The following is a 24596-nucleotide window of genomic DNA, read 5'->3' as shown; positions in this document are numbered from 1 at the left end:
AAATATAATTCTGTAACACTCACCAGTGTGTGTGTGTGTGTGTGTGTGTGTGTGTGTGTGTGTTACAGACCAGTGCAGCATCATGTTGGGCTTCTAATCAGAAGGTCAGCCATTCAAACTTACCAACTGCTCCACAAGGGAAAGAAGAGGCTCTCTGCTCCCAGAAAGATTACAGCCTCAGGAACCCAAAAGTGCCCTATAGGGTCACTATGAGTCAGAATTGACTTGGTGATGGTGAGTTTATAGACCTTTTTGTCTAATAGATAAAATCGATTGTTTTTTGTTATTTTGGTTGTGGGCTATCAAGTCAATTTTTGACTCACTGTGATCCTATGTGACAGAGTTGAGCTGCTCCAGAAAATTTTCTGGACCATAACCTTTACAGAGGAGCCCCGGTGGCATAGTGGTTACACATTGGGCTACTAATTGCAAGGACAGCAGTTTCAAACCACCTTGGGGAGAAAGATGAGGCTTTCTACTCCGGTAAAGAATTACAGTCTCCACAGCTCATAGGGCTAGTTCTACCTTATCCCATAGGATTTCTATGAGTCACAATTGACTCGATGGCAGTGAGTTTTTAAAAAACAGAACCAGCTCACCAGAACTTTCCCCCACAAAGCCACTGGGCGGATTTGAACCACCAGCCAAGTGCTTGATTTTTGCCCCACCAGACTTCCCTTTTCATATAAGAATTTTACATATATATTATAGATATTTTTTAACCTGAAATGTATGTTAAATAAAAAGATCCCTTTTCCTGCTGGCTTGCATGGTCATGAACCTGAAGCTACCATTGCTTCCCACTCAGCTTGTGGGTCAGCCTGACTTGTCTTCACCACAACCACCCCCCAGGACCAAATCAGCAAATCAATGTCTGACAATGATATGCTTGAACAGGAAAATATCCCAAATATACCCGTATTGGTTGCCATCAATCGATTCTGACTCATGGTGACCCCTGTGCTACGGAGTGGAACTGTTCCATACAAGTTACCAATCAAGCACAAACCATCTGTGCAACCAGAGATGTCAGGAGGAAAATACATTCCCTCCTCTCAAACTCTATATACAATTTTATTATAACTGTAGGGGTGGGGGAGGACTGTCACTCAACAAAATGAGAGGAAAAACCAAAGAGCTAGTGGTGATTCTGTGAACATCCTATGATATTTTTCTTCTTTTTTACAATTTCAATTTTAGCATTGTTTACAATAAAAATGTTAAATTTGTAAAACTTTGCCTATCATTTAAACTATGTAATACTTCATTTATACATAACAAAGTAATACGCCAAATGGCATCTAAGTTTCATTTGCTTTTCCCTGAGATAAGCTCTACCAAGATTTCTCAAAGAAACAAGAAGCTTGAGGGTCTTCAAACTATGTGTCTGCTTTGTTTTGTAGGCAATAGATCCCCAAATATTCAAACTCATAAAACTAGGGCTACCCATTGAGCATCGCCATCATATTTCATGAGTGTTTACAAGACCATGACACCAACTACATAAATCTGATTTTGTCACAGTTTCCTATCTATCAAAGTTCTAAAGTACGCTTATTTGTTTTCCCTTTAACTCTAGATGAAAATTAATGAAGGATTTATGGCACGATATAATTCTAAGATTTATTGAACAAATATTCAAAGTTACCTAAAGATTGAGTGTATAGGACAGAATTTCCCACACAGCATTTAACTGGGACCAGACAATTGTAAGTAGTACTTGATTTTCAACCACAGGGTTAGAAGTAATTACCATAAACAAAATAAGATTGTTACAAATGAAGATATTCCAACACAAAGACTTGTAGGATTCTGTTGAGATTGTCGATCGTTGGCAGATCCAAATTTTCTTCATTGTCATCCATGGTGTGCCAGACTTCAGGGAAAGGAGACGGTATCAGGTGCAGAACCGGAACACCTAATGAGAAAGAACTGATTGTCATTAAGTGTATATTGCCAGGGACTGAGCTATAAAGTAACATGCTTTAAGGAAACGTCTGAGCGGGAGTTTTGCACCATATGAAGACAGTGAATAACTCATCTTCTAGCTACTGCCTTGTAGATGGAAATGCCTCCAAAGACTTTCATTTCCATAAAAAGTGGTTAATCCAATAGATGATGATAAGACACCTATGTACCAGGAGCTGTTCTGGAAGCTGGGGTTCATCAGGGAAAATGAAAAGTCTTTCCCCAGCAAACCTTACATTTCAGTGGAGGAAGCAGCAACTAAACAAATACAAAGCCTCATTTTAAGGCGAGAGCAAGCACATCAAGAGTAAGGAAACCAGGTAAGGAATACAGAATGAGGCAGCAGACAGTAAGATCAAAGAAGGGATATTTAAAGTCAGGGAGGATCTCTTGAGGAAGTTGACAGTGAACAGAAATAGACATTAAATGAGAAAGTAAGCCACATAAATACTGGGAATGAGCAAGCCAGGCGGCAGTAGTCGCAAGCGCCAAGGGGCCGAGGTAGGAGTGTGCTTGTCTTGCTTGAGAAAGGCCAAGCAAGGAAGACAATGTGGTTGGATGAGAGTAATTGTAGGAGAATGGTGGGAGGTCAAATTGGAGAGAGAGAGAGAGAGAGAGAGAGAGAGAGAGAGAGAGAGAGAGAGAGAGAGAGAGAGAGAGAGAGAGAGAGAGAAAGAGAGAGTGCGCACAATCAGAAAATGGAGGCCTTTGTGAGTCATAGGAAGACTTGGGATCTTACTCTATGCAGTGGCAAGTGGCCAACCGTGCTAACAGGTTTAAAGAGAGCTCTAGCAGGTATGCAGGGAATATAGGAGTGAAAACTAGAGAGCAATTGGGAGGCCACTGTTAGAGTCCTGGGATTGATTTAGACTCACACCATCTCAATAACAAGGGTATGGCATTGTGACAGACCAGAAAATGCCAGAGCACCACAAAGTATAAGAGTACAATCTAACGTGGCAGGCTCTCAGGAGGATGTGAGCATGCATAAATATTCTAGATGTAGCAAAAAAAAAAAAACCGTAAAGGTCTCCGTAATGACCTGGGATCTCTTGCATGAGAACATAAAACTCATGAGATGACATAATGGATGATTTCATTAATCAGTTATATTTGATAATTTCTCACACGTTTAGTTTGTTAAGGTACTCAGTGAACCTAGAAGCCCTGAATCTGAACTGTGGGAGTAGCAAAGTGGGGCATGGAGGAGATGTTACAGAATGAAGAACAATTCCCAGGCATCTGAGCTGAACAAATGAGTAAGTGTAACTCTTTACTAAGAAGAAGAAAACTGAGAGAGAAGCACTTCCTTCCAGATGGATCCTTCCTTCCTGTGAATGAACAATGGCAGACTTGGTCATAGCAGCTGATAGCCTAGAGTGGTCTGGTAAGGGGAGGTTAAGGCATAAAATGTGTGTCTACACCTGAGTTAGAGACAATAGAGTCAGGTGAAGGAGACTATGGCTGCTTATTCCCTCATGGTCTATTTGGCTTAAATACCTGGCTCCTTGATGACAAGGACACACATGGAAAAGCCCCATTGATGAAAGCTTGTGTGATAGCAGGAGCTGTGGAGTTTCTGTTAGAGATAGGTGCTCATTAAAGTCAACCTTGCTATCTGCTTGTGGAACTTTTAAAACACCTCTGGATTGGTCTGCATTGATAACTTCAGTGTTGTCGGGCTTCAAAAAAGAATTATCTTAGTGTTTTAAAATGCACTTTTAATTTTATTGTTTAATTGATTCCTTAACTGGAAGTTGAAAGTAGAGACCTGAATAGTTTCTCTACTGAAGAGAACTACCAGATGGCACCAGAAGCCAACCAGCATTTAGGAATCAGTCAAGATCTTGGTCTAGTGTGTGTGTGTGTGTGTGTGTGTGTGTGTGTGTGTGTGTGTGTGTGTGTGTGTGTGTGTGTGTGTGTGTGTGAGAGAGAGAGAGAGAGAGAGAGAGAGAGAGAGAGAGAGAGAGAGAGAGAGAATATACACAGCAGCAATGAAGCAACTGTTTCAACAATTCGTCCATGTGCATTTCAGTGATGTTAAGTTCCTCAAGTTCTGCTATTATTCTTGCCATCCTTTCCCGTTACCCCACCACCATTAGTGGAAAGTTACTCTTCCCAAAGTTCTCATCTAACCTTTTGAGTTGCTGTTGTCAATGGGACCCCACAAGGATAAATATGTGAAGAAGCGCAATGCGCAAGGCAGATATAATTTACTAATAAACTGTTGCTTGGTTTAAAGCAGACTTCTGGGGAAAGTTTTGGTTTGAGAGTTAAGGCTTAAAGATTCAAGGCTTCAGGATTCAAAATTTTGGCATACTCTTAAAAATGGGTAATTGACATTAGTGCCATGGTCTTCAAATTTCAAAATGCAGATATATAATATATATAACCAGCAAAATAAATATGCACACATGCTGTATACATGTTCATGTACACACGCACACACAAACACACACACATTCATTACCTTTTCTTAAAAATGGAATGTGGTCATCTTGAACTTCAGCAGGGCAATCTAAATTACTCTGAAAATACTGCCTCTCCCAAGAGTGATCCCTGAGCAAATTCAATTCATGGAGTTCGTGTTCTGTAGGTGACAATCGGACAGCAGACAAACATTTGTTTTTATCTAAATAAGACTCAGAAATCCATGCATATGTAGCAATCATTTTAAAAACCTTGTGCAGCAGTCCACATGGTTACACCCATGACAACACCTGGGCTGACTCTGGGCGTGTACATTTGAAGTAGCCTCAAGAAAAGAGGGGTCATACAAGGCTCCTAACACTTGAGAATATTCTTGGAGGTATAAATAGCACAATGACAGTGAGCTTGAAAATGAGAAATCAAGAAGAAAATGGATAAAACACAGGTTAGATGTAAAAAAAGAAAAGAAAATGATTAGGGCAAAGAATGTACAGATGTGCTTTATACAATTGATGTATGTATATGCATGGATTATGATAAGAGTTGTATGAGCCCCTAATAAAATGTTTTTTTTTTAAAAACACAGGTTAGATAATTACAGATCAGTGGTCATTGTGTTAGGCCAGCTTGACTAGAAAAACAAATTCAGAGACACTTATGTATGTGTAAGAGAGTTTTATATCAAGAAGTAATTATATATCAAGAAAACATCCAGCTCTGTCCAGATCAGGTCCATACGTCCAATACTAGTCCATAAGTCTGATACTAATCCACAAATCCTTCTTCCCACTCATGCAGCCACATGCAATGATGCAGAATGCAGGAAGATCACAGGCTGGTGGGTGCAGGCAGAGTCTGTGGATCCAACAGCTGTGGAAGCATCTCCAGGTCTCTCGCAGGTCTCAGTGTGGCTAAGGCAGCTGTCCGGGTGGCTTGTCAACAGGAAGATGAAGGCAGACAGAGACAGTGGCCCACCTCCAGCAGGTCATTTATCTATGTCACCCGCTAATCAAGCTGCAACCTGATTGACAGGCTAAGCTCCGCCCACATGTTCCTACGGGAGCCATGATGGCACAAAACACCTAGCTTTCACAGTGATAAAAGAAGGATGCCTGAAATTGTGATTAACAGGAGTCTACTCAACAGAATGGAAATAAAGTATACCAAGGAGCCACTCCATGAAAATGGAATATCTACTTTGACCTGCATCAGTGGTTATCAAAGTGTGATCCCAAGACTACGGAAACCAAAATAGCAACCCTAGGGGACAGGGTAAAACGGCTATGACCAACTCTTTACAAGAATAGAAAGATGCAGCAGCATTACTCGGAAACTTGTAGAACTGCAATTACCAAGCCCCAACGCAAACCTACCGAATCAGAAGTTCAGAAAGTTGGACCCAGCAATGCGGGATACAACAAGCACTCCAGGCAATGTAGCACGTACTCTGGGTTACAAAGAATCCCTGAGTGTTACAAAGGGTTAGCATCCTTTTTTTTGCTAAGTGAAAGGTTGGGAGTTTGAGTACACCCAGAAGCCCCTTGGAAGAAAACCCTGGTGATCTAATTCTTTCTTAAAAAATCAATCATTGAAAACTGTAAGAAGCACAGTTCTACTTTGACACATATCAGAGTCAACTCAATGGCAACCAGCAACTAACCGGCTGGTTACAGGATGACAAGAGCCATTAAAAATGTTACAAGACAACTAAATAGAGATTCCCAGGGTATCTGGGAAGCAATTAATTCAAATTATGGAATAAAAATTTCCAAAGAAAAGCACAATCGTTTCTATGCCAATATGCTATATCTGGACATTGGCATCTCTTATTATTGTCAAATGTCCCTCAGTTAGTTCTGATTCAGAGCAATCCTATGTACAACAGAATGAAATACTGCCCATCCGTTTGTTGAAACATCTCACAACTGTGGATGTTGGTGCGGCCAACTGTATCAGCCCACTTTATTGCAGGTCTTCAACAATCTAATTGTTGCAGCCAATGTATCTATCTATCTTATTGAAAGTCTTCCTGCTTTTCACATACCTTCTACTTTGGCAAGCATAATGTTCTTCTCATGATGTTCTTTGTCAGGGACTGATAAAATGTCTAAACTACACCTGGCAAATTCTTACCATCCTCGTCTCTAAGAATAATTCTGGCTTTAGTCCTTCCAAGACAGAGCTGTCCATTATTCTGCCAGAATATATTCCATTTTTTTTCACCAACACCATAATTCAAAGGTTAGGCAGGAAGTCTTCCTTAAGTGTTGCCCAAATTTCACATGCATTATGGGGTGCTTGAAAATACCAAGGCTTGGTTCGGGCACGCCCTGATCCTCAAAGTAACATCTTTGCTAGCACTTCAATGGGTCTTTTGCATCAGGTATGCCCAATGCAACATATCATCTGCTTTCTGATTGCTGCTTCCATGAGTGTTAATGACAAATACAAGTAGAACGAAATCCTTGACAACTGCAATCTTCTGTTCATTGGTTGTGTTGTTGCTTCTTGGTCTGGTTACAAGGACTTTTGTTTGGTTTTGTTGAGGAGTAATCCATATCGAAGGTTTCCGTCATCAATCTTCCTCAGGAAGTGCCTCCAGTCTTCTTCACTTTCAGCAAGCCAGGTTGTGTCATCTGCATATCGAAAGTTGTTAAAAAGTCTGCCTCCAATCCTGATCCAGCATTCTTCTTCAGCTAGTCTAGCTTGGCAGATTATTTTTTCAGCAAACAGATTGAACAAGCATGATATAAGGCTACAACCCTAATGACCACCTGTGCTGATTTTAAACCACATATCATCCCCTTGTTATCTTTCAACAACTATCTCTTGGTCTATGTGCAGCCTCTGCATGAGGACAACGAAGTGTCCTGCGATTCCTGTCCTCTGCGATGTTATCCATTTTGTGTCAGGATCCACACAGCTGACTGTCTTTGCATAATCAATAAAACACAAATAAACATCTTTCTTGCATGCTCTACTTTCAGCCAGTCTGTTGGACACTCTTTTCTGAGCCCAGCTTGGAGATCGGTCGTCTCTCCTCAGTGTACTGCTGCAGCCAGTGTGGAAGGACCTCAAGCAAAAGCTTGCTTCCAACGAGTATGAAAGGCATCGCTTGACAACTTCCACGTTCCTTTGGGTCCCCTTTCTCTGGAATAGTCACAAACATGGATCTCTTCCATTTGCTTGGCCGTGTCTTCCAAATTTCTTAGCATAAATGAGGGAGCACTTCCATTATTGCATTAATTTGTTGAAGCATCTCAATTGGCAGTCTCTTCACTTGTGGCAAAAGCATGAGCTGAGATGGCTAGGCTTTTCCTGCTGCTTAGAAGAAGCACAATTCTATCGTGCTCAAAGAAGTTCGTGTGGGTAGGAAAGCATGCCTAGGATGGAGTTCTTGCCTCAAGAGCAGGTCTTTAGGCCTGGATTCTATGATAAAGGTGGATCGCATTTTCTTCTTCTTTTTTTTAATCATTTTATTAGGGGCTCTTACAACTCTTATCACAATCCATACATACATCAATTGTGTAAAGCACATTTGTACATTCATTGCCCTCATCATTCTCAAAACATTTGCTCTCCGCCTAAGTCCCTGGCATCAGGTCCTCATTTTTCCCCTCCCTCCCTGTTCCCCCCTCCCTCATGATCCCTTGATAATTTATAAATTATTATTTTGTCATATCTTACACTGCCCGACGACTTCCTCCACCCACTTTTCTGTTGTCCGTCCCCCAGTAAGGAGGTCACATGTAGATCCTTGTAATCTGTTCCCCCCTTCCAACTCACCCTCCCTCTACCCTCCTAGTATCGCCATTCACACCACTGGTCCTGAAGGGATCATCTGCCCTGAATTCCCCGTGTTTCCAGTTCCTATCTGTACTAGTGTACATCCTCTAGTCCAGCCAGATTTGTAAGGTAGAATTGGGATCATGATAGTGGGTGGGGAGGAAGCATTTAGAAACCAGAGGAAAGTTGTATGTTTCATTGTTGCTACATCGCACCCTGACTGGCTCATCTCCTCCCTGAGACCCCTCTGCAAGGAGATGTCCACTGGCCTACAAATGGGCTTTGGGTCTCCACACTCCCCCCATTTCACTATTGTATGACTTTTTGTTCTGATGATGCTTGACACCCGATCCCCTTGACACCTCGCAATCAGGCTGGCACGCTTCCTCCATGTGGGCCCTGCTACCCCTGAGTCAGATGGCTGCCTGTTCAACCCCAAGCCTTCAAGACCCCAGATGATGTATATTTTGATAGCCGGCACCATCAGCTTTCCTCGGCACACCTGCCCATGCACCCATTTGTCTTCAGCAATCATATCATTGAGGCGAGCACACAATGATATGATTTTTTTGTTCTTTGATGCATGATAATTAATCCCATCTGCACCTCGCGATCTCACTGGCTGGTGTGCCTCTCCCATGTGGGCCTCGTTGCTTCTGAGCCAGATGGCCGCCTGTTTACCTTCAAGCCTTTAAGACTCCAGATGCTATATCTTTTGATAGCCAGGCACCATCAGCTTTCTTCACCACATTTGCTTATTTACCCGCTTTGTCTTCAGCAGTTGCATCGGGATGAGCACCACAGAATGTCAATTTAATAGAAGAAAGTATTCTTGCATTGAGGGAGTACTTGAGTGGAGACCCAATGTCCTTCTGCTACCTTAGTACTAAACCTATAAATATATGCACATAGATCTATTTCCCCATCTTCATATAAAAATATATTTGAATATGTACATGCCTTTATTTAGACCCCTATAAATGCCCTTTGCCTCCAAGCTCTTTCCTCTATTTCCTTTGACTTTCTTCTTGTCCCACTATCATGCTCAGTCTTCATTTGGGTTTCAGTAATTCCTCTTGGTTACATTACCCTTGATCACACCCTTCCAGGCCTCCTACACCCTCCTCACCACATATTTGGATCACTTATTTTTTCCTTGTCCATGGGTTTGTTAACACCACTACCTTACCCCCCCCTCTTTCCCCTCTCCCATGTCCCCGCTGTAACAGTCAGTCTCGTTGTTTTCTCCTCCAGATTATTCATCCAGCCTATCTTATTTAGACAGACCTGCGGAGACAATAACATGCACAAAAAAACATGACAGAGCAAAACCAAGCAACAATATACGACAAAAACAAAACACAACAAGAAAGAAAAGTTTGTAGTTCATTCAAGGACTGTTTGTTGGCCTTTAGGAATGTTTTCCAGTCCAGTCTGTTGGGGCACCACGCCCTGACCTCAAAGTAGGTGGATCGCATTTTCATCTCCTCCTGTGGCCAAGTGCTTTTTTTCCAAGGAGAGAAGTGGTGGTATGAAAGGAGAAAGTTATTTTTCTTCTCCTTCTCCAAGTCCCAAGCCTCTTTCTTGAATCATAGTTATCTGTGCTTCTAGACTGGGTGTGGCCTATTCTGGCCTAGACCATGCCCCTTTATTTGATACTAAGCCTGCACTAAGAGGAAGGATCTGCCTTCCTCTCACATCCTGATCTCACTCATCCTCCACACGAAAACAAAGAGCTTTAAAATATAGACAGAAATGGTACCAGATTGAAAGGGAAATTATGTCAGATGATGGAAGATTGAAAACCAGAAATGGAAAACAAGGAAAAGTTAAAGAAGCTTGTTCGGGATTTTATAAGGCTGTAACATATATCACGAACCAACATGCTTTGGTGAACAACATGTTTCCTAGATATGCTTCAAACAAGTCACTGAAAAATATTTTCAGACCATTTCCAAAGATAAGCAAATATGAAATGTAGTATTTCATGTTTTCATTTTCAAAGTGGGACTCCAGGCAAGGAAATAAAGTGAGCATACTAAAAGAAAGGAACAAGAATAATAAGCTAATCAATAAGGGAAAATGCCAACCATGCATATTACATGTTTAAATCATCAGTTTTGAATATTTAAATATAGTGTTTGCTAGTAGGAAGAAACCACACTTTATCCTTTAATATCAGTGGTGCTTACCAATGGCTTCAAGTCTATTAAACCATCTGGCAGTATGTTGGAAATAATTGGGAAATGTTGGGTTTGCAGTTCCAATTAAGTCCAATAGCATCAGCAAATCCTAAGAAAAAATAATAATTATTTATCACTTTTCATATTCAAATGGAGGGAGAGGAGATAGTGAAAACTAACTGTCTTTTAATCATTGAGCCCATCAAGGGTAAAGACATATACATGAACTTAGGCTTTAATAAGATTGCAAGATAACTATTTAGAAAATATATTTAGTCTTGCTTATGCAATGGGGACAAATAGTAAAGTGGAGATTCTGAAAAATAGCTATCACTACAGAGAAATTGGACAGGGGATATTTAGATGAATATTCCATAGATAAACCTATTTCATTCTAACTAGACAACAGTCTCTATGAGAATATTTAGATAGTAACCATTTAATTCTTTTTTAAGTTTTTTAAATTTTTTATTATTAATTGGGATTTAATACATATATCATACATATCATTCTGTAGTTAAATCACATCAAGCAGTATTGTACAATTGCTACCACAATCAGTTTCCAGACTGGACTCCTTGACATTGTCTTTGGTTTTATATACCAAAACAAACCCAAAAAACATACAGCACAACTTCAAGAAGGTGACCCCAATGACATAACACATCTGAGATAAACTCTAATATGAACAAACAAAAACACAAAAGAAACATACAAAAAATATTGAAAACTGAATCAGGCCCAGCGTGCATCAGAAGGGGAATCAACTGACAAAGTATTAATGGCTCAAGCCAGGTTATCCCTTTTATTGTCTATATTTAACTCTCTAATGCACTTATCTTGGGCTCCCACTGTCATCCACAGCCTTCTGCAAACCAGATTCTCACAAGTTAGGCTCTGATACTAAGCCCTCCTTTGACTTCAAATTATATGATTTACAATCCCTTGGTGACTGATGATGGTGTGCTTCTTTCATGAGAACTTATTTGACATCTCACTCATATGGCTGTTTGTTTGGAAAAGAGTCTTCAAGATGCTGTTTTATCTGGTAGCCGGGCACCATGTAATTTCTTCACCACTCTGTGCTATAGCACCCATATCTTCTGTGTCTCCTTCCTGAGGGTGAGTATCCAGCAGAGGCATGATAGAAGAACTAATTTTTCTTAAGTTGGAACTTGAACTTAGTGAGATCCCAAAACTCATTCCTGGACCTATGCTTTTTTTTTGTTTCTTTGTTTTATATCTGCCTTTGTTTTTGAAAATGTTCTGGGATCTTTAGGTATACATACCTGAGTTTGGGCCGTATCTTTCTAAGCACCTTCCCCTTCAATTGCTAAATAACACAACCTAACAAACCTAAAGTTAGGAAAGGCACCAAGATTACACAGAACACTAAGAAACTGGATAATCAAATATCAGAAAGAAATACTCCTTCAAATGCTCGCAGTGGTCTCCTGGGAAGTAAATGGGTGAAGCTCTGACCCTGGAGGTTTGTCCAGTGCTTGGAGAGCTGAGTTCTAGAAGAAGGAGCAGGTGAGGAGAATCTCCTCATGAGGTCTGCCTGGGTGTGGGTGGCTGGAATCCCTCCCCCACTGACAGCGTCAGGGCATATTTAATTCTTTAGAGGCATGGTTGCGAAAAATCCCCTGACTTGGTAGGAGATATGGCTTCAGTTTTCTTGTCTATAAAATTAGATGATCAAACCAACTAATCTTTAAAGGTCTTTTCTGTTATAATTCACAACTTGCAATGTCTCATAGGAGTGTTGGTAGAGTAGTGAGTTACAAGTAGGGCTGCTAACTGCAAGGGTTTGTAGTTCAAAGCCACCAGCCTCTGCAGGAGAAAGATGAAGCTTCCCACTCCGATAAGAAGTTACAGTCTCAGAAACCGCTAGGGCCAGTTCCACTTGTCCTACGGGTTACTAGGAGTGGGATACTACTCAAGGGCAATGAGTTTGGGTTGTCTGGCTTCAGAATTATGTCTCATAATTAGATCCATGTTCCCTAAATTCTTTGAGCCATTGATTGTACTTGGAATTTCTCAAGGAAGAAAAAGGGGTGTGTGTGTGTGTGTGTGTGTGTGTGTGTGTGTGTGTGTGTGTGTGTGTGAGATATTTCTCCATTATACATCAGCAGGTTTGAAGAGACTCTAAACTAACCCTAGATTGTGTAAATGAGATCATGAATGGGTAAAAATCAGGCATAGCTCCTGATACTTAGTAAATAAAGATCTACAATGTCTGATTCTACAGATATAGTACTGTGAACTCATCAATGAGGTTTAAATATCTTCATTACTTTCAAAACTAGACTTTTTTGAAACAGCAGCCTATTCACAAGATTGAGTAAGTTAAGTTTGTTCTAGAAAACTTGGTCTTAACCATCACTGTGCATTTCTGTATTTGAACTGATAGTAACTTAGTTTCTCCTATTTATCAGCCAACTCTCTTCTTCTCAGAATCATTTTAAACCACAAGTGAATGAGGTGATAACCACATCCCCCTGACCTAGGAGCTCTTATGAATGGTTAGGATAGAATAAATGCCAATAAGAGTTATACTAGAGTCAGAGCAAACCACTTAAGATGGCTGTTGGAACACACAGATAGAACTAAGAATGTGTGAGTGTCGATAGTGGGGCAAGGATTGGGATGAGTGGAGTGGTTAGAAATAGACTTTCACAAGGGGTGAGGCAGGCTGGATGAGGATACAGCATAGAGTGAAGTTTCAAAGGTGGTATAAGATTCCAAGATGGGTTGGTGAGGGCTCAGGGAAAAACTGAAGGTCAAATCTGGGGGAAGTGTCAGTGCGGGGAGAGGATTCGGGGATCAAGTGAAGTATGAGGAATGAGGGAGGGGATGTGTCCCAGGAATAGGAAAGAAAGTAATTGTAAATGAAGCTTTTTCACCCATTACATGACAATCAGAATAGGGTTTTGAGGCAGCATCAGAATGTCCCCACACCCATGCAAAAATGCCACATCAAAATATAAGTATAAGTCTTTGAATATATCCAGGACATTTTCATGGCCATCCCACTTGGTGACCCACACCTACTCCATTCCCTAGAGTCTCAGCTAGCATCACCTCTAAATGCCTGGCCGAATGACCCTTTCACAGGAGTCACCCAATTCATAACAGTAGCAAAATGTCAGTGATGAAGTAGCAACAAAAATAATTTTATGGTTGGGGGTTCATCACAACATGAGGAACTGTATGAAAGGGTCACGGCATGAGGAAGGTTGAGAACCCCTGCCTTAGAGGAAGGCTGAGCTCTCTCTACCTCTACACAGCACTGGGGAACCAGGCTCCCATTCAACTAACCAGAATCTGATGTGCCATTAATAGAATTTTTTTTAGCATCATTAACATTAAGCTCAGTTAAACATAACTTCCAGCCCAGAGTCATTCTTTTTGACTCTGGATTTCCTCAAAATCGCAACAACTGCCAAGAAATATTCTAGTATAAACACTCTGCTCCAATACTGCGGCACTTGCAGGTCTTCACATGGCGGAAGCAGACTCTCCCTGGGAGGAAGAGCCTACCGCCGCCGTGCCATGGAAATGAGCCAGACTAACCATGCCTTGCAGTTGGTTCGTGCCCGTTGCTCCAGGTGGGTGTGGGGTCAAGGCCATCTTGGAAGCTAAGTGCCGAGACCCATACAGGGAATCCCAAGGAGACCAGTGAAGAAAAGCTTCTTCTCCATCAAAGAAAATCAGCTGAAGTGAGAGATCAGACTTAGCATCTGAAACATTCTGACAAAAAAAAAAAAGAATAAAAAGTTAGCAAGCACACCCTGATGATTTAAGCATTATGAGATCCCCCATGAACTGGACAGAAATTATAGGCGTATCATGAAAGAAGATACCACAGCAAGTAAAAATATGCTCAAATTTATTTCTCACCACTTCCTCTCCACATCATCACACCTCCCACAATCACCACCCATATGGATCTTCCCTTTTCCCACTCCTTCTGAAAATAGAAGTCTCATTGTTATCTTCCGTGACTATTTGGAAGCTATATCAGCACCGAGCTGGACGCTGGGGTGCACCGCTGAGTTCCCCTCAGAAGGACTGTCTGCCCCTGGAGCTGCCCTTTCTCGCTGTGTCCTACCTGCAGTGCGCCATGTCCACAGGGAGTTTGGGTTATTCCAAGAAAGCCATTCTACCTTCTGAGCTTCCTGGGGTTAGCTCAAGCTGTTGTTAAGTCTACAATGAGGCTCCACTTCTCCCCACTCCATCTCTCTCCTTTCTCTGGGAACACAAACGTAGACCCCCCTCATCACTGGCCTGCTGATAACCTCCATCTCAGAGTGCGCTTCTGCGGGAACCCATTCTGAAACACCAGTGACTCTCGTCTGCAGCTTATTGTTATTGTTCTGTTTATTCAGAGTCTAGGTCAAGAATCTGCCTTAGGAATGATACAGGAAAACAAATAGTAATAAACTACAGTCCCTGTCCTAAAGGAGCCTGCACTTTAGAGATAAGACAAGTGAATGCGCATAACAAAGTAAGCCAGCGACCAGAGCAACACACAAGTCCTGTGGGAATCAATGAAGTGAAAAGTCAGCTCCTTGGATGCCAAGGCAGATGTCTTTCGGAAAGAAAGGGACTTAGAAGAGTGAGAGGATTCTGACTGATTATGCAGCCCACTCTCTGACAATACCGCTCAGACTTTCCGGCACCCTAACACCCACACACCTCCTCTCGTCCTGAAATCCCTACTCCTTTGACTCTCATCTTTGCCCGCCCCTCGCCTCCCTGTCGTCTTCCCATCTTTCCGCACTCATGTTTAGTTCCGGATTCAATCATTCTCATCATTCCTTTGCCTCTGTCGTAGTCCAACTCCCATGGGAAAAATACATACTGGTCTCAATCCAAGTCTCTGCCCAGTTTGTGCCTGCAATCAACCATCTGAATCTGGCTGGAAAACACAATAGCCAAGGACAACCACACTAACTGGTCTCCATAAAGGTCATGAGTAAAAACCTCAGGATGGCAGTTGTACGGTATGTTCTTAATCCATTCACTCCTTCTTCTACATGCTTCCTATCCATAACTTGCAACACTTCACCCTTCCTTACTCCCAGTTGATGAAGTTGCTTTCTTCTGAGTTAAAATTTTCAAGCATTACACCTTCCACCACCACTCTACTCATCAATCACCAGCAGCACCCCTTCCTCTGTGCTGGTGCCTCTGAGCATGTTGACTAGCCATGCTGTCATTGAAGATGCCAGCTGTTCTGGAGTGCACCAGATCCTATCCCCGCTCATCTCCTCAAGACCACCAATTTGGCATTTCCACCTACACCCATTTTCTTTCTCTACTGGCTAATTCCCATCAACCTCCTATTATTTCTCTCATCGTAAAAATTTTAATCCGAGTAAAATACGGAGAAGCAGCCCTGAGGGCAGAGTGGTGGTTAAAGAGCTCTCTTGCCATCCCAAAGTTAGTGGCTCAAAATGACCAGCCTCCGGAGAAAGATGCGGTAGACTGCTCGCCTCCCAACGCACAACCTTGGCAATCCTATTGGCAGCCCCACACTGCCCTGTGTGACCACTCATTACAGCATAAAAGAAAAATGGCTCATAATACCATTAGCCATAAGTAAAGGAGACCTGGTGGTGCAATGATTAAGCACTGGGCTGTTCATTGAAAGGTTGTCGGTTCAACTCTACCCAGAGTCACCACAGACAGATGTAGCCTGGGAAAACTTAGGGGCAAGTCGACCCTGTGATGTGTGTGCTAGAGAAGTTAGAAACGCTGAGAAAGGAATTATATGGGATTGCACAGGATTGCACAGAAATGCCAAGTTCGACATTGACCCATTTCAAGAATGCAGTGAGAGGATCGGAATGCCTGCTCTCCATGGTCGGTGAGGGAAATCCTCCTCATTATTTTGTGGCAACACAGGATTGGAATTTGTCAGTGAAAATCAAGAAAAGGCCTGAGATTCCTCTCCTGTTAATTACACAGAACACAACAGTTCTGGACAAACCTTCCCCCAAACCACTGCCTTTGTTACAGCGGTTGAGGCAGGTCAGCTTGTGTCCGGGCATGAGAAACAAAGCATCCAGCAACTCAAAAAACAGGGCTTAGCAAGGAAGCCTGAGTAGAGGAGGAGAAAGCGCCAAAAATGTCAGTGGCCCCAATCCTCCTAGCTGTCTGAAGAAAAAGAAAGAAAAACACAAGAAACAAGACCATCTTCTGCTCCTGAAAAGAAAAGAAAAAAAATCTGAAAGAGAAGTCCCTCCAAAAAGTGCTTTCAGAAAAACAGAATGCAGAAGGGTAACACCTGTTGATTCTTAAAAAGACTTTCAAATGTAAAAAAAATAATAATTTAAAGTTGTGGAAGTGGACTTGTCATAAAAGATGAGCCTTACTTTTATAAAGGAGCATGGGCCCATAAGCTTCTGCCTACAATTATTTGTAAAATAAAGAGTGAACGGCTTCAGGTGTGACATTATTCACTTTTCTTACTGAGTGATTTTGGGAGTTGGTTTTGAAGCCAAAACTATTATCTGTACCTCCCCACCCCCACTAAGCTAGAAATAAAATTATTAAGAAAAAAAATTTAATCCACTTTCCCTGACAATTATTGGCGCATTTTTATCGTCTTTATAGCAAAACTTCCTTACATGGTTGCCTATTTTTATAGCACTGTCTTCAGTATCTTTTCTTGAAATCTACTTCCTCCCCATTATGCTGCATCTCTACCACTCCCTTGAAACTGCCCTTGCCAAGAGAGCACATTGCTGAGTCATATGGTCAATTCTCTGTCTTCATATTCCTGACTTCCAGCAACATTTCCAGCAATTTCCTTCTTGATTCACTTTCTTAATTTGGTTCTTGGGATACTACATTCCACTGTTCTCCCCCTACATCCATCAACTCTGAGAGCTCCCTTCAACCCCCTTACCTCCTGATGCTAGAGAGCCCCCAAGGTATTCTACCAAATATTCAAAGATTTAACTTCAATACTACACAAATTCTTCCAGAATATAGAAAAGACAACAAATTCCCAAACTCATCCTACGAAGCCAACATAACACTGATACCCAAACCAGGCAAAGGCCCCACAAAGATAGAAAGTTATAGAACAATATCCCTCATGAAATAGATGCTAAAATCATCAACAAAATCCTGACCAATAGAACACATCGGCATATCAAATAATCAATTCACATGACCAAGTGGGATTCAGTCCAGATTTGCAGGGATGGTTCAATTTTCAAAAAACAATCAATGTAATCCACCACATAAACAAGGCAAGAAATAGAAACCACGTGATTATATCAATAGATGCAGAAAAGGCATTTGACAATATTCAATATCCATTTCTGTTCAAAACACTCAACAAGATAGGAGTAAAAGAAAAATTGCTCAACATAATAAAAGCCATATATGAGAAACCAAGAGTCACTTGCTAGAAATATTCCCACTGAAAACAGGGGCCATGAGAGGATGGCCCCTGTCACCACACTTATCCAACATCGTGCTGGAGGTTTAAGCTAGAGCCATCAGACAACAAAAAGAAATCAAGGGACTACAAACAGGCAAATAAATTAAATTCTCACTATTTGCAGATGATATGATCCTGTATAGAGAAAATCCAAAAGTCTCCACAAAAAGCTTGCTGGAAACAATTAAGGAATTTGGCAAGGTAACAAGATACAAAGTTAATAACTAGAAATCAATCAGATTCCTGTACACCAGTGAAGAGAGTTGCAAAAAAGACATAAAGAAATCAATACCATTTGCAATAACCATACAAAAGATGAAATATTTAGGTATAAATTTAGCTAAAGGAACAAAATAATTATACAGAGAAAACTACAGAACATTACTACAAGAAACTAAAAAGGACCTACATAAATGGAAGAATATCCCATGCTTCTGTGACAGGCAGACTTAATATTGTGAAAATGGCAATGTTACCTAAAACAACCTACAGATACAATGAAAGACCTATACCAATCCCAAATAAATTCTTTTTAAAAAATGGGGGAAATAATTACAAATTTCATATGGGCAGGCAAAAGACCCATGATAAGCAAAGAACTTCTTTTTAAAAAGAACCAAGTAGGAGGCCTATCCCTGCCCGATCTACAAACCTACGACAGAGCCATTGTAGTCAAAACAGCTTGGTCCTGGTCCAACAAGAGAAACATAGACCAGTGGATCAGAACAGAAAACCCAGGCATAAATGCATCAGCCTACAGGCAACTAATCTTTGACAAAGGACCTAGAAATATCCAGCGGGGGAAACATGGCCTCTTCAACAAATGGTGTTAGACAAACTGGATTTCCATATGCAGAAGAAAGGAACAAGAACCATATCTTTCCCCATGCACAAAAATGAACTCAGGTGAATTAAAGACCTAAATGGAAACCCCAAAGCTCTCAGGATCATCAATGAGAAGGCTAGAACAAGTTTAAGGTCCCTATTGCAGGGCATGCATAGACTACAAAGTATAATGGAGAGGCACATACAGCAGAGGACAAGATAGATGACTGGGACATGCTGAAATTATATCACTATGCACATCAAAATACTTCATCAGCAGATTGAAACGAGAGCCCACAGACTGGGAAAGCATTGTTCCCAATGACACATCTGACAAAGGCTCATTACCAAAATCAACCAAAACACAGCAGCTCAGTAAGAGAGCACCAAGGATTTGACCTTGGTTCTCTGTCTGCACCAATTCTCTCGGTGATCTCATCACTCTTAAGGCTTGATGTAACGATGCAATATATGTGTATGAAGGTAAATCAAAACCTGTTGCTATAAAATCATAGGAAGTTTTATTAGACATAAATATCAAAATGCGAGGCTATTGTTTTTTTGACATATTCTCTATATAGGTCTTCAATGCGATGGATTGACACCATGGCTGCAACAATGGGCTCAGGCATAGGAACCATTGCAAGGATGGTGCAGGACTCTGCAGGGTTTCCTTCTGTTGTGCATATGTTGTTATGGATAGGAACAAACTTAAGGGCACCTAACAACAACAGCAAATATGTTCTAATTTTTTGTTTTTTCTGCTCCGTTTTTAACTGAAGCTTTTCTTGATTTACTTTGTTATTGTTATTGATTATATGGCTGGGATTTGGGGTTTGGGTTATTTGTTTGTATATAAAACATTTTAGTATGACTGAACTATTGAATTGTATGATATGTGAATTATATGCCAATAAAACTGCTTATCAAAAAGAAGATGAAGAGGAAAAGAGAGAGAGAGAGAGAGAGGCCTGCCTGTGAAGCAGACCATTTAGCTGAGCTCAACAGGTGAAAAGAAAGCAACAATGTGAATCTGGGTGAGAACATTCTAGGCAGGAATGACAGAAAGCAGACCCAAGCTATGGTTTCCCTACTCTTGTTAGACTCACACATCACACAGACACACCTGGCCACGCCTGATCAATGAAGGCCATTGTGTGACACAAGGAGCCCTGGTGTTGTAGTGGCTAAGTTTGGGCTGAGATCTGCAAGATCAGCAGTTTGAAACCACCAGATGCTTCAAGGGAGAAAGAAGGGACTTTCTACTCCCATAAAGAGTTACAGTCTCAGAAACCCACAGAGGAAGTTCTACCCTGTCCCTACGATCACTATGACTCGGCATCAATTTGATGGCAGTTGAGTTTTTTGTTTTGTGTGACATATAATTTGGACATCACTTTTCACATTGCATACTGATGCCATTTTCTTTTTTTTTTTTTTAAGCTTTTTGTATTTGGAATTGGGTGAAGGTTTACAGAGCATATCAGTTTTCCATTCTATAATTCATACACATATTGTTTCATGTCATTGATTGCAGTCCATACAATGTAACATCACGTCTCCCACTTCCTCCCTGTGTCTCCCTCTTGCATTCCTCCTTCTTTTGAACTTTGAACTTTGTCTTCTGAACTTTGTCCTTGGATAATGCTGTCCTTTTGATCTCAAATGGTTGAATATCCTAAAGTGTGCATACCCCTAGTGATAGTGTTCCTCTTACAGACCTGTGTATTGTTTGGTTGAAAACTGAGCCATGGGGATGAATTCATTTCCAGATCTGAGGGGTGACTAAGGGTCACAATCAAGGGGGTTCCACCAGCCTCTATCTTACCAGTAAGCCTGATCTTTTCTATGATTTTGAGCTTTGCTCTACATCTTCTTACCAATCTACCAAAGACCTTCTAATGCTATTGATTTCAGGGCAGTTGGTAGTGGTGATCAGGCATCACATAGTGCTTCTGGGCTCAGGGGCATAGAGACTGGAAAAGACCAGCAGTTGCACCTGCGACTACCTTGGTTCTATTCACCAAAGTAAGATGTAGAACATCGTTTTTTGTGGTTTATGTTAATGTACCCCAGTGTCCCCTGAGACCATCGTACTGAGTCATCAGGTCCTGTGACTCATCCCCTCAATGTGTTTCATGAGACTGAAGAGGAATTTATACACTGGTATCAGACATGTGGACTAATATTGGACTTATGGACTTGAGATGTGGACTTAGGCTGAGATGTCTTCATAATACACAATTGCTCTTTCATAAAAAGCTCTCTCTTACATACATAGGAGAGTCTATGAATTTGTTTCTCTAGTCAACCAGAACTAACACACCATGACACCCTCTTCCTTCACTAAATCTCGTGTATCTTCAAACAGCCTCTGAGAAAGAAACAGTACATGAGAGTACTTTTTTTTTTTTTGAAACTTTGCATGTCGGGAAATTTCTTTATTCTATTCTCATATTCATTTGGCCACGTAGGAGAATTCCAGGTTGCTTTTTTTTTTTTTCATACACAGTGATTAAGGGACCAGTTCCTTGTTTCCTATGAGAAGTCCAATGACATTCTCAATCCCAGTACTTCCTATGTAATTCCTGGGATGATCCTCCAGAAGTAATGATCTTGACCATTGTTTCTTCCAAATGTATTTCTACTTTAGTGTCTGTGCCAAACCACTGAGACCCACTGCTACTGAGTCAAGCCCAACTCACAGCTACCTTTTAGGACGGGGTATAAGCAAATATGGTGAAGAAAGCTGGTGAAGCCCAACTATCAAAAGATATAACATTTAGGGTCTTAAAGTCTTGAAGGTAAACAAGCGGCTATCTAGTTGAGAAGCAACAAAGCCCACAAGGAAGAAGCACACCAGCCTGTGTGATCACGAGGTATGGAAGGGATCAGGTATCAGGCATCAAAGAACAAAAAAAATCATATCATTGTGAATGAGGGGGAGTGCGGAGTGGAGACCCAAAGCCCATCTGTAGGCAATTAGACATCCCCTTATGGAAGGATCACGGGGAGGAGATGAGCCAGTCAGGGTGCAGGGTAGCAACGATGAAACATACAACTTTCTAGTTCCTAAATGCTTCCTCTTCCCTTCTCCCCCCTCTCACCCCCATTATCATGATCCCAATTCTACCTTACAAATCTGGCTAGACCAGAGGATGTACACTGGTACAAATAGAACTGGAAACACAGGGAATCCAGAACAGATGTTCCCTTCAGGACCAGTACTGAGAGTGGCGGTGATACCAGGAGGGTGGGGTAGAAAGGGGGAACCAATTACAAGGATCTACATACAACCTCCTCCCTGGGGGATAGACAACAGGAAAGTGGGTGAAGGGAGACAGGGCAAGATATGACAAAATAATAATTTATAAATCATCAAGGGTTCATGAAAGAGTGGGGAGCAAGGAGAGAGGGGGGAAAATGAAGCACTGATGCCAGGGGCTTAGGTGGAGAGCAAATGTTTTGAGGATGATGAGGGCAATGAATGTACAAATGTGCTTTACACAATTGATGTATGTATGGATTGTGATAAGAGTTTTATGTGCCCCTAATAAAATTATTTTTTAAAATATTTCACAATATAGAAAGAAAAAAAACCTGCTTCCCCTGGCCTCGCTGTTAGGAGGCCCACCTATAACCAATATGCCCTGGAACTGCATCTGCACTGAAGGAGGGGTGAAATGGGCAAATCCCTCTTGTGTTGCCAAGAATGGGATGAAGAACAGCATAAATCCAGTTCGTTGTGGGGATATTTCCTGTCCGCACTTTCCTGTTTTTCCATTCTCACCTCCAGCCAGGACACAGCACCATCTCTCTATGCCCTAACCACCGGGGCTGGGTCAGCACTCACAAGGTAGAAGGACACCTTCCTCCAGACTGGCTCTCACAGCCCCCGTGCGGGTTTTCGCTGGAACAAGCCACAGGATCTCACAGGGAGGACACTAAAATGATAACAATGGCTGTATTGCAACCAAATGCACCCAAAGGCAGAGATGCAGTAAGGTGAGCTCTAGGGAGATTCAGAGGGCAGAGTTCCCATGTCCCAAAGGGGACACACAACCTTCACCTGTGCACAGTCACAAACCAGGAGGCACACCTGAGCCTCCACTCAACTCGCATTGCCATCAAGTCAATTCCGGCTCAGAGCACCCCCATAAGGCAGAGCAGAATTGCCTGCTTGGTGTTTCCTATGCGGTGAATCTTTTAGGAAGCAAAAAGCCTCATCTTCCTCCAGTGAGCCGGCCAGTGGGTTCAAACTGCTGTCTCTGTGGTTAGCAGCCCAATGCGGCATCCACTACACCACCAGGGATCCCCATCTGAGGTGTGGGTCTCAAGGATTTCAAAGGTCTCGCCAAGTGGCCATGATAGACAGCATCATGGCCCCTGAGGTTTAAGCAGCATCAAGTGCCCAGGTGCTCCCTCTTGTCTGGTCTGCTCACCATTCCCACGTCTCGGATGTTAATCTGGAAGAAAGAACTATTTTGATTCTTTTTTATTGCATTTTTCATTTCCAAAGCTCTTTTTTATTCTGATTGTTCTGTTGTAGCATTCCTGTGGGTAGATAAAACTTCCCTCAGATTAAAAAATAAGTAGTGTTTTTGAAGTTCTCTTCTTTGGTTTCTCTTTTTCATTTGGATGGTGTGTGTGGGGTTCTTTCTTTGCTGGGAGGGATTGTCCTCAAATGTCTGGTCACCCTTGTGTTCATTCATATTAAAGGTTGGCTGGAGCCACAAACTGGCTGGTGTTCTGGCAGGCATCCAAGTGCCCAGTCAGAGTAATCACAGAGGTGTCCCAAATGCCTATGGGTCTTCTCCCTGAGGTGCTGCAGGTCCCCAGAGAAAGAGCCTCGGCTTCCTGCCCGATGAACAAGACCTGTGGCTGGCTTTCTGGTGTTAACATAGAAGAACGAGGGGGCTGGGAGTCTCGCTAGTGGCACAGTGGCTAAAGCATTCAGCTGTTTTTAAAGCCATTCAAACCCACCAGCCAGTCTGCAGAAGGAAAATGTGGCAGGCTGCTCGCACAAGATGCCAGCCATGACCCATAGCTGACTGGGCAGCAGTGGGTTGTGGTTTCATCTCGTTGGTTCTCAGGAGGCAGACCCTCATAACTGCCCTCCTCGAGGACTGATGTCCCCAAGCCCAGAACCTCCCTAGTTCAATCTCTCTAGGAAAATAGTCTCTCATCCGCAAGGACATAGTGTGAGAGTGTTCATCTACCTGCTTGGTGTGGCGTTCAAGCCACAGCAGTTGCCACTGAACTAATACCAATCCATGGTAACCGTGAGTCTCAAGAGAAGAACTATGCTGGGTTTTTGTTTTTGTTTTTCAGAAATAAATCACCAGGTCTTTCTTCTGCGGCACCTCTGGGTGGATTTGAACATCAACCTTTGGGGTTAGCGGCCCACTGTGTTAACCATTTGCACCACTACCACCAGGAACTGGGATCTATTTAGTTAGCTAAGTGCTCCTTTAACTCCCCACCCCCCTGCCTCCCCTCTGCCTTTATCAGACTCTGGTATCTCGAGTCACTGAGCCTTCCCCAGATTTTGTCAGGGGATCAGCTTGTCAACTGTCAGGTTTCATCTCCCATTTATTCACCTGCTTTGATATGCCCTCTTCCAGTTTCCTAACCTCCTCTGTCTTCAGAGTGTGGTTCCTATTAACAAATGTCTCCTAGTTTCATCAAAAATTGAGTGGTCTGGATTATTTTAGAGTGATTTTGTAATAAAGATAAAAATACTCTACAGATCAAAAACTGAAAGTTACTGCTATGTACCAATCATTCCATCGGTCTTATTATTGCTCCTTAATGAGAGCACAGAAAAAGAACAATACAGTGAGTCTCCCACACTCCTGACAGTATCAAGCACAGGGTGTGTTGGCCTGTGAAACAGCCCATGCGCTCAGGCTTTAATAAGCATGAAGCAATTAGACAGGTTT

The 24596-nt window shown here is 41.9% G+C and overlaps 1 protein-coding gene and 1 pseudogene across 1 annotated transcript in view; one reads left to right on the top strand and one right to left on the bottom strand.

The window, feature by feature from the left end:
• Positions 1-1609: 1609 nt before the first annotated feature.
• Positions 1610-24596, bottom strand: part of QPCT (glutaminyl-peptide cyclotransferase) — a 64352-nt gene continuing 41365 nt past the window's right edge. Inside the window, exons 5-8 of the mRNA XM_075536076.1 lie at positions 13944-14120; positions 10377-10476; positions 4439-4558; positions 1610-1918 (exon numbers count right to left, since the gene is read on the bottom strand). Coding sequence (XP_075392191.1) covers positions 1773-1918; positions 4439-4558; positions 10377-10476; positions 13944-14120 — 543 coding nt within the window. The 3' untranslated portion in view covers positions 1610-1772. The remainder of the gene's footprint in view (positions 1919-4438; positions 4559-10376; positions 10477-13943; positions 14121-24596) is intronic.
• Positions 16104-16659, top strand: LOC142430971 (rRNA-processing protein UTP23 homolog pseudogene; annotated as a pseudogene).

The sequence above is a fragment of the Tenrec ecaudatus genome, chromosome 17 (assembly GCF_050624435.1).
Source record: "Tenrec ecaudatus isolate mTenEca1 chromosome 17, mTenEca1.hap1, whole genome shotgun sequence".
Lineage (NCBI taxonomy): Eukaryota > Metazoa > Chordata > Mammalia > Afrosoricida > Tenrecidae > Tenrec > Tenrec ecaudatus.
Note: the sequence above shows the minus strand (reverse complement) of the source record. Positions and strands in the feature narration are given on the sequence as shown.